The 13,057-nt window shown below is 35.5% G+C and overlaps 2 protein-coding genes across 2 annotated transcripts; both read right to left on the bottom strand.

The window, feature by feature from the left end:
* Positions 1 to 941: 941 nt before the first annotated feature.
* On the bottom strand, positions 942 to 1,889 carry LOC141421307 (olfactory receptor 52N2-like). Its single transcript, XM_074066931.1, has one exon. The coding sequence runs from the start codon at positions 1,887 to 1,889 to the stop codon at positions 942 to 944; it is 948 nt and encodes a 315-aa protein (XP_073923032.1).
* A 5,821-nt stretch (positions 1,890 to 7,710) lies between these two features.
* Positions 7,711 to 8,682, bottom strand: LOC109676158 (olfactory receptor 52N2-like). Its single transcript, XM_020152661.2, has one exon. The coding sequence runs from the start codon at positions 8,680 to 8,682 to the stop codon at positions 7,711 to 7,713; it is 972 nt and encodes a 323-aa protein (XP_020008250.2).
* Positions 8,683 to 13,057: the final 4,375 nt, after the last annotated feature.

Here is a 13,057-nt window from a genome sequence, read left to right on the forward strand (position 1 = left end):
CGTGGTGGAGTGGCTCAATTGGTAGAGTGCCTGCCTATTAAGCCTGAGGTCCTGAGTTCAAACCCCAAGGCTGACAAAAAAAAAAAAGAGAAAAAGAAGGAGATCTTTTTATTTGTGATGGCATTCATAAAACTAGAGGACATTATGCCGAGTGAAATAAGCCAGGCACTAAAAGTACAACACTGTATCATCTCTTAAATGTAGAATCTAAAAAATATACAAAGTGCAATAAATAAATAAAATGAGAGCTATAAAATATTTACAGTATAACCACATTTGTAAAAAGAAGATGAGTCACATTTAGATTTTTAATTCACTTTGTCTAGTGAATGATACACTCTAATGAATGAATACAATATTAACTATACTGGTAACTTAATTTTTTTCCTGCTTCATCAGTAGCATGATAATTACACTTTTGAGATCCATTTTCCATGGAAGTCCCAAACTGATGACACAGCAAAAAGAGAATGCTTAGATATTCTTGGATGATTTATAAAATATTTTTTTAAAAAAGAAACAATTCAAATTAGAAGGTTTCAAAAAATATCTAACTCTAGTATGGTTTGAAATATGTTGGAAAACACTGCAATACTGGGCCCACATTTTTCCACGAAGAGGAAATTACCAGTTCACACAATGCACAGACTGACACAAGGCCTACATTCCTCATTTTATTGACTTTCTGTTCTCACTAGAGAGATGAGTTTATAAACATTGTGAAAGACATAAACTCTGTAAGGATTGGAATGTTACCTTGTTAATTCTCACTTTCTGCTTTGGCAGATCTTTCCTTACAAGAAGCATTTCATAATCTATACTTGCAAAGATTTCAGAAAAACTATACATCTGATGACTTAACTACCATTTCAGTCATATTTCATGAATTCTGTCTCTACTATCTTCCATCAACCATCTACTGGCTTTATAATTCATCCATCTTAGTTAATGCCAGACATGTCTCCAAGCAAAAACTTGATTACACCTTCCCTAATCTGCTTGGTCTTGACTCCATAAACAATTGGGTTCATGGTAGGAGGCAGTAGCAGATAAAGGTTGGCTACAATGATATGTATGTGGTGGGGAATATTCTTTCCTCTAAAACTATGAGTGAAAAAAGCAGGTAGATACATGATCACAATAGCACAGATGTGAGATGTGCAGGTGCTGAAGGCTTTGTGACGAGCATCTGATGAAGACAGACTCACTACAGTCTTCAAGAGCATAGTGTAAGACACAGAGATACAGCAGATGTCAAATACTCCAATCAAGAGAGCAACCATCAAGCCATAGATGGCATTGACCTTGACATCACCACAGGATACCTTGGCCACAGACATGTGGTCACAGTAGGTGTGGGGGATGATGTTTCCATGGCAATAGGGCAGACGCTTGGTGAGGAAAGTGAATGGAATAATGAGCATCACACTCCTCAAGAAGGTGGCAAGACCAGCCTTGGCAATCACAGGGTTGGTGAGGATGGTGGGGTAGCATAAGGGGTAGCAGATGGCCACATAGCGGTCCAGGGCCATGAGCATGAGAACGCCAGACTCCGTTGCTGTGAAGGTGTGCACAAAGAACATCTGTGCCAGGCAGGCATTAAAGTCAATCTCCTTGCGGTTGAACCAGAATATGCACAGCATGTTGGGTACAGTGGTGGTGCACAAGGTGACATCAGTGAAGGAGAGCAGGGCCAGCAAGTAGTACATGGGCCTGTGCAGAGCCTCCTCATGGCTGATAAGGTGGATGAGCCCACAGTTCCCCACAGCAGCAATGATGTACATGAAGAAGAAGGGGAGGGAGATCCAGATGTGTGCAGCTTCCAGCACAGGGACGCCATTCAAGATAAAGAATCCTGGGGTCAGGTTGGAGCTGTTGGCTCCATACATGATAAGTGACAAGGGGAGAACATGCCATACTCTTTAACAGTGGCAGTTTCCTAAATCAGAAAATTAATCAAGGTAAGTATAGGGCTTGGACACCAAATGCAGGCAAAAAATAAATAAAAAGGTGATTTCTATGAGACCTTTGAAATACAAGTGATTAATTTTCTTTGAGTTATTCTGTCAGGCTTCATTTCACCTCCATTTCTAACAGTACATAAATTGACCACTTTATCTTTCTATAAGGAATTAATAACTTCACCATGCTCAAAATGCTGACAAGAATTTTATACAATATGCTAAAATGGTATACTATGCAGTGAATATTTAATAATTATAAGCAATAATCACTTTTTCTTATAATTATTATAACATCCTATCTTGATTTAGAGCATGCAATGAGATAAAGCTTACTTTCATGTTTGCAAATTTGAATTGAGCTGTTTAGTCTACTCTAATTCAAGTGCCATTATATAAAAGTCTCTGATCCACTTTGAGTTGATTTTGGTACAGGGTAAAAGACAGGGATCTAGTTTCAGTCTTCTTCATGTGGATATCCAGTTGTCCCAGCAGCATTTGTTGAAGAGGCTGTCTTTTCTCCATTGTGTGTTTTGGGCTCTTTTGTTGAAGATCAGTTGGCTATAGATGTGTGGGTTTATGTTTGGGTCTTCTAATCTGATCCATTGGTCTTCCTGTCTGTTTTTGTGCCAATACGATGCTGTTTTTATTGTTATGGCTTTGTAGTATAGTTTGAAGGCAGGTATTGTGAAGCCTCTAGTATGGGACTTTTTGCTGAGAATTGCTTTGGCTATTTGAAGTCTTTTGTGTTTCCATAAGTTTTTCACATAAGATTTTTCTATTTCTGTGCAGAATGTCACTGGAATTTTGATAGAGATTACATTGAACATGTATTGGCAGTTATTACTTTGGCTAGAAGCAATCAGAATTACCCTAGTGTAGCTCCCATATCTTGAGATGTTTTCTGGACTCACAGAGCTCAGGAAATCTGATTCCCTACCCTAACCATAATTTTGAATCCTCCTGTGAGGTTCTTTTTGTTAGTGAATAGCAGTCTGTGCAGTCCCTATGCAGTAAAAGAGATCACATGGTCAAACAGGGTGACCAAACTGAGGTTTCTTCTCCTCTTACAAATTCACAGTGTGATTGGAATAGGGTCCCTCCTACCTAATGTTCTCATTTAAACTTAATTTCTTCCCAAAGCTTCCACTTTCAAATACTACAATCGAATTAACTCTCTATCCTCTTAATACATAACAATGGGGGTTAAATTTCAACCTGAGTTTAAATTTAATTTTTATTACCATAAATTAATTATACAAAGTGGTTTCATTGTGATATTTACGACATGCATATAATGTATTTTGTTCAAATTTACCTCAATTATATTACTCTTTCTTAACTCTTTTTACTTCTACCCCACCTTTTTAAACAGTTTTTGATGAGTTTCATCATGCTATTTTCACACACACACACACACACACACACACACTCATTTCATACTTCTATAATATCCACTCCTCCATTACCCTCTCTCCATTTTCCCTCTCTTTAGCCAATGGACTTCCCCGATGCATTCCAAGCTGTCACTCTTTTGCAATCGTGTCATAATTATTTTATGTCTAGATTCTGCATGTGAGTGAAATATGCAATATTTGTCTTTCTGAGCTTTCTGAGCTTTCTTAATACAATGACCTCCAATCCCATCCATAATCCTGCAAATGACTGAATTCCATTCTTCTTTATGATTGAATAACATTTCATCTAATATATGTATCATATTTTCTTTATCCAGTCATTGGTTGTTGGGCACCTAGAGTGGTTCCTTAACTTGGTTATTGTAAATAGTGCTATAAACATGGGTGTACAGGTCTTATAAGTTGATTTACATTCCTTCAACTATATGTACAAAAATGGCATGTCAAGATCATATGGTAATAATAACATCCTAGAATTAAAATTGCTACATCATATGCTAATTTGATCTTCAATATTTTGAGGACCCACCACATATTTTTCACGATGACTGCATAATTTTACATTTTTATCAACAATGCATAAAGTTCTAATTTCTTCCCATCCTTATGGATACAATATTCTGTTACTTTGATTGTACTCATCCTAACTGGTGTGATATCTCATTACAGTTCTTATCTGCATTTCTCTAATGATTAGAGATGTTAAACATTTTTCATGTTCTTATTGGCCATTTGTTTATCTTCTTTGAAGAAATACAAATTCAAGGCCTTTTGTTCATTTAGAATTTGATCTTTTGTTGTTCAGTTTTAGTAGTTTTCTATATATTGTAGACATCAAGCCTTTATCAGATATATAGTTTGCAAATATTTAATCTCATTCTGTAGGTCATCTTTTTTACTGCTGTTAATTTATTTGCTATTGGCATATATTAAATTATATACAGTAAGGGTTTTCATCACGATATTTCTACACATTCATATAAATGTATTTTGATCAAATTCACTGCCTCAATTACTCTTATTTTTCTTACTCTCTCCCCTTTTTCCATCCAGCAAATTGGTAGTCCTCTTTTTTACTTAAAAGAAAAAGAACTCATATTGTTTTTGATTTTACTTTGTTTTTCCCTGGATTCCAGAAATGAGAGAGAATGTGTGATACTTGTTTTTGTGGGACTAGTTTATTTTTCTGAACGTGACCTCCGATTGTATCCATTCTCCAGCAAAAGACAAAATTTCACTTTTCTTAATGGCTAAGTAAAAATTCTTTGTGTATATATACTACATTTTCTTTATCCATTTGTCAGTCAATGAGAACCTATGATGATTCCATGATATGTCTATCGTGATAATTCTGAAATAAACATGGTGTACAGGCATCTCTATTGTAAACTAACTTTGATTCTTTTGTGTATATACCAAAAAATTGTGTGACTGGATCTTACGGGAGGACTATTTTTAATTTTGTGAGGAAACTCAGTTCTGATTTCCATACTGGCTGTGCTGGTTTACATTCCCAACAGAAGTGAATGAAAGTTCCTTTCCCCTAAATCCTCACCAGCATCTGTCATAATTTCTTTTTCTTTTCTGTTTTTCTCTTTCTTTCTTTCTTCACTCTCTGTCTCTGTCTCTCTCTGTCTCTGTCTGTATGTCTGTCTCTCTCTTTCTTGGCAGTACAAAGGTTTGAACGCAGGACCTTGCACTTGCTACGCAAGCACTCTACCACAGTAGCCATGCCCTAGCCCAGTTCTATTCTCTATGGCAGCCATTCTGAATGGAATAAGGTAGAATCTCTGCAGTACTGATTTGCATTTCCCTGATAGTGAAAGATGTTGAACATTTTTCCTGTGTATTGATCATTTGGACTTCTTTATTAGAAAAGTATCTGTTCAGCTCATTCTTTAGAGTACTATTAAATGCTTATACTATAACTCACAGAGTAACAATAATTGGTGTTTCCAGCATCCACTTTGTTCTTGATGGGAGCATAAGAGTAGGAAAGGTACAATGTGAAGGCTTCAACTGAAGGCTTAAATGTTAGTATAGAATAGTGCCTGTGGCAGTCTAGACACAAACCTGGAAAAAGAAAATTTATTTCTCCTGAAAGGTGAGGAATGGCCCACTTCTTCACAGGGTGAATGGCTTTTGATGCTTTTTCACTTACCTCTTCATTTTCCTTACATTTCATTTTACTGTATCTTTCACTCCATGCCCCCTGTCTCTGAGAGCTAATGACTGAGGTCTTCTTATCATTTCTCTTTCTGAGTACTTACCTATCTTATGCCTGTCTAGAGGGGTATATCAATTTGGCGGTGTCAGCCAAACACAAGTATTTAGATTCCAATGGTAAATCTTCTCCATTTTGTACCAGGATACTGTTATAAATTCTCTAAGATTTATTCAATGTTTCTCTCAAAAATACCTCAGCAATACCCTTGAGAATTTGTGTGTTTGTTTTGTTTTTTTAAGTGGTCCATACATAAAGTTCATGTAATATTTTCATACATGTATATATTCTGTAATTTTAATCAAGTCAAACATATTAATCTTCTCAAATATTTATCAGTTTGTTGTGGCAAAACTTTTTTTCTTCTTCCAATTTTTGAAGTATACAATAAATTATTATTAGTGTTGTTAGTTACCTTCATATGTAATAACACACCAGATCTTCTTACACCTGACTAACTATACCTTAGTAGCCACTGATCAACCTTTCCCAATTCTTTCCTCCCACTGGTATCCCCAGACTCTGGTAATGACCATTATGCTCAGAATGTCTCTGAGATCAACTTGTTAGATTCTGCACATGGTGAAATTATGTGGTACTTGTCTTTCTGTACCTGGCTTATTTTACATAATATAATTATTTCCAGGACCATGCATACTGTCATAAATTACACATGGATGAAAACTATTCCATTATATATATGGTCAATTTTTAAAACTTTATGGTTCAATTATTTTTTATTAACATGTATCGATTGTACAAATTGACTGAGTTCATTGTGTTATTCCATACACAATGTCAGTGATCAAATCCAATAACACTCTTGCTATAAATGGCAAGATTTCTTTCTTTCTTATGACTGAATACTTCATGAGGTGTATAGACCATATTTTCTGTATCCAGTCATCTGTTGGTGATCTCTTAATTTGATTCCATATCTTGGGTTTGTGAATAGGGTTTGCTGGGAATCTCTATTTCACCCTTACCACTGAAAAGAGGAGATCTCTCATCAGCTACAGAGTAGGGTAGCAGATGCTAGTGTATTTTTGTCCCTCTTACTATGCTGTAGTCCAAGGTTCTAGTCTCTCTGTTGTTGGTTTTTAGCATTATTTCATGATCACTCACCTCAAAATGCAGAAACACAAATGTTACTTTGTGTCTTATTGGCAGAGGAGAATTGAAAGCAAGGATCCTCAATCCAGCCATTTGAATTCCATCTCCACACTTTATTTGTCCATTAATCAGATGATGAACACTCAGTTATTTCCATTTCTTGCCTATTGTGAATAGTGCTAAATGAACATGGGAATGCAGAAGTCTGAATTTTCCATACCTCTATTCCTTTGATTATATATGTATCTTTCATTTAGGTCAAATTGACATGAATATATTAATAATCTACTTGATAGTATTAAATACATGCAATCTGTGCAAGCATTGCATAATTTTTATAATAAAAAAACAGCTACATAAAAACATGCAAAGAATTGTATAAGTAACAGATTTCACTAAGGCAAGTTTTAGAGGCCTTTAGCAATTTTTTTTAGTTTCCCTTGAGAAGATGTGTTTATAGGAGAAGTAAATATATTTATTTTTCTGAAGGACATCCCATTTGAGATTTATTCAACATGCAAAATACATTGAGAATGTATGTTCCAATCAGCCTTGGAGTCACACTGATATGAAATTCTTTTAAAAATATTCCTCAAATTTGGGATACTTATTTCTTATTCATATAATTGGTTTCCATTACTAATTACCTTTACAAATTAGAATTCAACATTATAGCAATTATTCAATAAATACTGTTTTCTGGAATGAGAACAGTTTTTTGTTTGTTTTGATTTGTTGTTTTTGACAGTATAAGATTTGAACTTAGACTTGCTCTACCACTTGAAGCATGCCCCCTGGCCCCTCACATTTCTTCTTTTTTTTGCTTTACTATTTTTCAGACAGGGTCTTGTTTTCAGCCTCAGACCACAATCCGCATTTGTATATATAGCTTGAATTTCAAGCATGACCCACCATGTCCTGCAAGATCAGTATATTTTTTAACTTTTCACTCAACTATCATCTAAAATATAATCTTTTCTCTTTTTTACATTAATTAATGAATGTATTCCATTCCAAGCACATGCTTTTCTTTACAAAATAGTTTGATGACTCCTTCTCGGATCTGCTTGGTCTTGACTCCATAAACAATGGGGTTCAGAGTGGGAGGACACAATAGATAGAGATTGGCAATAATGATGTGAATATGATGGGGAATATTTTGTTCCCCAAATCGGTGAGTAAAAATGGTGAATAAGGCTGGAACATATGTGATGACTATAGCACATAAATGGGAGGTACATGTGCCAAATGCCTTATGACGAGCCTCAACAGATGACAAACTCACCACTGTCCGCAAAATCATAGTGTAAGACACAGAAATACAAAACATATCAAATCCCCCAATCAAAAGGGCTGCCAAAAGTCCATAGATAGCATCGACCTTGACATTGCCACAGGATACCTTTGCCACAGACATGTGGTCACAGTAGGTGTGGGGGATGATGTTTCCATGGCAATAGGGCAGACGCTTGGTGAGGAAAGTGAATGGAATAATGAGCATCACACTCCTCAAGAAGGTGGCAAGACCAGCCTTGGCAATCACAGGGTTGGTGAGGATGGTGGCGTAGCGTAAGGGGTAGCAGATGGCCACATAGCGGTCCAGAGCCATGAGCATGAGAACGCCAGACTCCGTTGCTGTGAAGGTGTGCACAAAGAACATCTGTGCCAGGCAGGCATTAAAGTCAATCTCCTTGCGGTTGAACCAGAATATGCACAGCATGTTGGGTACAGTGGTGGTGCACAAGGTGACATCAGTGAAGGAGAGCAGGGCCAGGAAGTAGTACATGGGCCTGTGCAGAGCCTCCTCATGGCTGATAAGGTGGATGAGCCCACAGTTCCCCACAGCAGCAATGATGTACATGAAGAAGAAGGGGAGGGAGATCCAGATGTGTGCAGCTTCCAGCCCAGGGATGCCATTCAAGATAAAGAATCCTGGGGTCAGGCTGGAGCTGTTGGCTCCATACATGATAAGTGACAAGGGGAGAACATGCTATACTCTTTAACAGTGGCAGTTTCCTAAATCAGAAAATTAATCAAGGTAAGTATAGGGCTTGGACACCAAATGCAGGCAAAAAATAAATAAAAAGGTGATTTCTATGAGATCTTTGAAATACAAGTGATTAATTTTCTTTGAGTTATTCTGTCAGGCTTCACTTGACCTCCATTTTTTACAGTACATAAATTGACCACTTTATCTATCTATAAGGAATTAATAATTTCACCATGCTCAAAATGCTGACAAGAATTTTATACAATATGCTAAAATGGTATACTATGCATAGTGAATACTTAATAATTACAAGCAATAATCACTCTTTTTCTTATAATTATTATAACATCCTATCTTGATTTAGAGCATGCCATGAGATAAAGCTTACTTTCATGTTTGCAAATTAGATTTGAGCTGTTCAGCCTACTCTAATTCAAGTGCCATTGTGTATTAAGCTCGGAAGGTAGTATAAAATCATGAAGCCTCCACTGTAACAGAAGATTTGAATTAACTTTAAAAATAAATTGTGGCAGTTACTAAAGCCTCCAAGAGACTAAGATATATTACTGTGTTTTAGATAGGAAAAATTCAACTGTCTTTTAAATCTTAAGTGAAATCCAGGGAAATCTCATTACTAAGTCTCTGTGAGGCCCCTGCTAACAATAAGTAACTAAACAAGTAGCCTTTAGAAGTTTGGTCTATGTGGAATGCTGTGTTGGATGTCTCTAAAGTAGCCCGAGCCACAACACCAGGAGAAAAAGCCAGGATATTTGGAAAAGTATAAATTTTTGTCTCTCTAGAGTTGGTTTATAAATGAAAACTGATAAGTCATCAGAGAAATCCTCAGACTCTTCTATCCATAAATAATATGTCACAAAGCAATCAATGCACATTCATTAAACCACAAACAAACTCAAAGCCAGTTCTTCCTTCCTGCTCTTCATATATACATTTCTATATACAAATTCCTTTTTAAGTTCAAGGATATATATAGGCTTACTATTAGTTGAACTATTTGTAATACTAGAATATAGGCAAGGTAAGGAAAGTTAAGTAGCTAAGTGTGTGTTCTTTATAAATAAAATGAGAGTCTACTTTTGTTGCATGCTTACTATAGAGCCATGGGCACTGAGTCTCCCTGAATGAAATCTCGTTTGTTGCACTAACTGGCTGGATGGATTGAACAAGCCAAGCCCATTCCTTGCACAATTTTCATAACTCTTAAAAGACAGTGAAAGTACCATATTCTATAGATGTAGAATGGCTAAATGAGAATTGGTTTTCCAAGAAGTGCCTGGAACATAGCAGTTAATGTATGTTATCTATTAAAGTAATTGTCAGAATATATGCTAAGACATCTATTTTTCATTTGACAAATATTTATTGTCTTCGACATTCCTGATACCATTCTACCTTCTAAGCTTACAAACAGATAAAATCCCCTCCAGTCAGGCTTCAGTGCAGGTTATTCCGGTACTCAAACCTAAGCTCTATGAGTACAAGTTATGATTTTGATTTTATAGCTGAGGAATTGGAGATGCAAGATGATTCAAAACACCTAACTTCACAAAAACATAAAAGTGGTAGAGGCAAGGTTCAAGTCAAGGTTTACTTTTAATCCTGTGCTAACCAATTCCTATCTGTTATTATATCTGTTATCTGAGCACTGAGGAGGAGCAGTTGCACAAGCAGAGCAAGCATACCTAGCTTAAAAAGTCATCGCACAGGAAGAAGATAATTTGCAAATTGTTCAAAAGTGGAAGTTTTTATTATTAATTGAACTTTAAGGAGGAGAAAGAAATATATGAAGGGTGCTCTCTACATAGAGAAAAGCTATCTGTAAGATAACCAGATTTTTATCCCTGGACTCCTTTACCTGGATGCTGTGTGTCACTTGGCTGCATGGGAGATTTGCATGGGAGGATTTCTGTAGAGAATTTTTTCCAGCAATTTTTCAACACCTTGTAGGGTTCAGTTCTAGTCTTGGGTTACTTCCTAGTTCTCCACGATTTTCCCTTCCTCCTTCCCCCAAATATATGTATTTTGATTGTTGTGTATGTTAGAATTCAGGACTAAAGATTCATTTAACTCATACTGATACCCAGATGACCCAGCACCATTTAATCAAAAAGAAGTATTCAACTTCTCATCAACCACATTGCAAAAAAAAAAAAAGAATTTCATTTCTTGAAAATATGTGTCTTGGGGAATCACCTAAACTCACCTCTGTGTTAGCAAACACCAGACTAGTGTGCATGACTGAGAGTTATGAACATCAAGAGTTCTTCAACAATTCAGTTTCTACCTCCACATAGTATCCCCGTGCCTTTTGAGGATTCTGTAAACTTGAGTGTGTACACTTGATTGGGTCTCTGCAGTTCATTGTCCCAGTAGTCTCTGGTGTAGAAGGAAAAGACCCTGTGGGATGTTTGAGATAATTTCCGTATTTACTATCTCTTTGAACAGAGATGAAATTATAGAAAATAGTGTAAAGTTTAAGTATTTTCTCCCAGGTGTGGATTCTGACCAAGAGTTCTATACTCATAACAACTCTTTGTTTTACATTTTTCTTTATCACAATAACCATCTCAACACCCAGCATATATACATATGTATATGCACATTGAAATATACATATATACACCCATAAGTATACACACAGGTCTCTATATATTTATGTTGAAAGAAACAGATAATCTTATATCATATGAGTGATATAAAAGTGTACTACATCTAGAAATCTAGAAATGTGTTATATCATCTTGGGTTTGTTGAATAAGTGAATGAATACACAAATTCACATAAACACATACACATTTCATTTCTAGGGGTTAGAGCAAAACAGTTACACATGTACTTCACATACACTTTTGTTATCCAAATTTTCCTTATAATATTTTATTTAGAAAAACACACTTCTAAGATTATTGGAAAACAAATCAAAGTAGTTTTTTTAGTTATTCAAGTTGGTGAAAATCTGAGTATATCTCACACTGTAGCAAATGTTGAAATTTTTCAGTTTTCACTGGTAGTTATCACAAGTTCCTGAAATGACAAACATCAATGGGGCCGGTGGAGAATGGTACAACTGTGTGCCAGAAATTTCAGCTGTTTTTTATTAGGTGCATATATACCAAATGTGTAACCTACTAGTTACATTCATAGGTTTTAAATAGAAGTAAATGAAAGATTTGTCCACAGAAAAACAAATATGAATGTTCATATAACATAAACATTAATTAGTGTGTCAACAATGTGTTACATAGTCATTTAATGGTATATGACTCAGTAATATGAAGGAGCAGGCTGCTACACACTGAAGAATAAAAACATTATATTCAGCCAGATTACGCAGACAAATATCATAATGTATGATTCTTTTTATATAAGTACCAAAACAGGCCAACTTAATCTTCATTTGATAGAAATGAAAAAAAGACAAACTCTGGAGAAGGAAATGACTCATAGAAGGAAATTTCTGGGGGATAGAAATGCTCTATTTCCTGTTTTGTTTGGTATTATTTTGGTACAGTCAAAACATTCTGTGGGTAGTGAATTGTATATGTAATTTTTTAATACTATGATAAAAAGACTTGTGGACTAGACTTGTACTTATCCCTCTCTTTCAGTACCTACTGCCTTTCTTATTCTTTATTATGTTTGCAGTATCCTATAGTATGCTGAATGTTGGGTTTTATGTTTGTGTCTGCCTGGGAGACTAAACATCAGGGAATGAATTAAATACTTTCCCCCAACACAGAGAAAACTATTGTTTGTCTAGGGAAAGACAATTGTCAGAAATTTTCTTCATATATGTTTCCATTTTGAATCCATCTGTACTGATACATGTTATACTGATGTTCCCTCAAAGTATCATATTAATACAGTATTTTCTGTAACCTGCAGCTTTCGTCACTGATATTTTAGTTCCCATTCAAATACTGTGCAGTGATTACAGATTCTAGGCTTCATACTTTCCTCAACTTTTAAACATAAACATCATTGCAAGCCTACAGTAGACTTTCAGTATAGGCTGAGAGTTTTCTTCTACTTATGTATATGACTTATTTCAATATTTTTAGAATCTTAATTTTTTTGTTGTTTTGTTTGCATTTTCTTTTACTCCCCACTGTTTCAGAACATTAATTCCTGCATTTCTATGTATTTGGAATGTTAGGAGATTGTGTATTTATTTTATGTTCAAACCTTCACCCTCGCTAGAAACACCCCAAATATCAGTTCTGCATGAAATAACAACACCTTAAATTTTACTAGTATTTTTATTATGGTATAATTTCAGGGAACTCTATAAAATATCTGTGTCAAAAATTTCTAGCAGAAGAGGAGCATA

The sequence above is a fragment of the Castor canadensis genome, chromosome 1, assembly GCF_047511655.1.
Source record: "Castor canadensis chromosome 1, mCasCan1.hap1v2, whole genome shotgun sequence".
Lineage (NCBI taxonomy): Eukaryota > Metazoa > Chordata > Mammalia > Rodentia > Castoridae > Castor > Castor canadensis.

Bases quoted from the DNA above. Each gene is read 5' to 3' on its own strand.
- LOC141421307 (XM_074066931.1), bottom strand. From the start codon at position 1,889: ATGTATGGAGCCAACAGCTCCAACCTGACCCCAGGATTCTTTATCTTG.
- LOC109676158 (XM_020152661.2), bottom strand. From the start codon at position 8,682: ATGTATGGAGCCAACAGCTCCAGCCTGACCCCAGGATTCTTTATCTTG.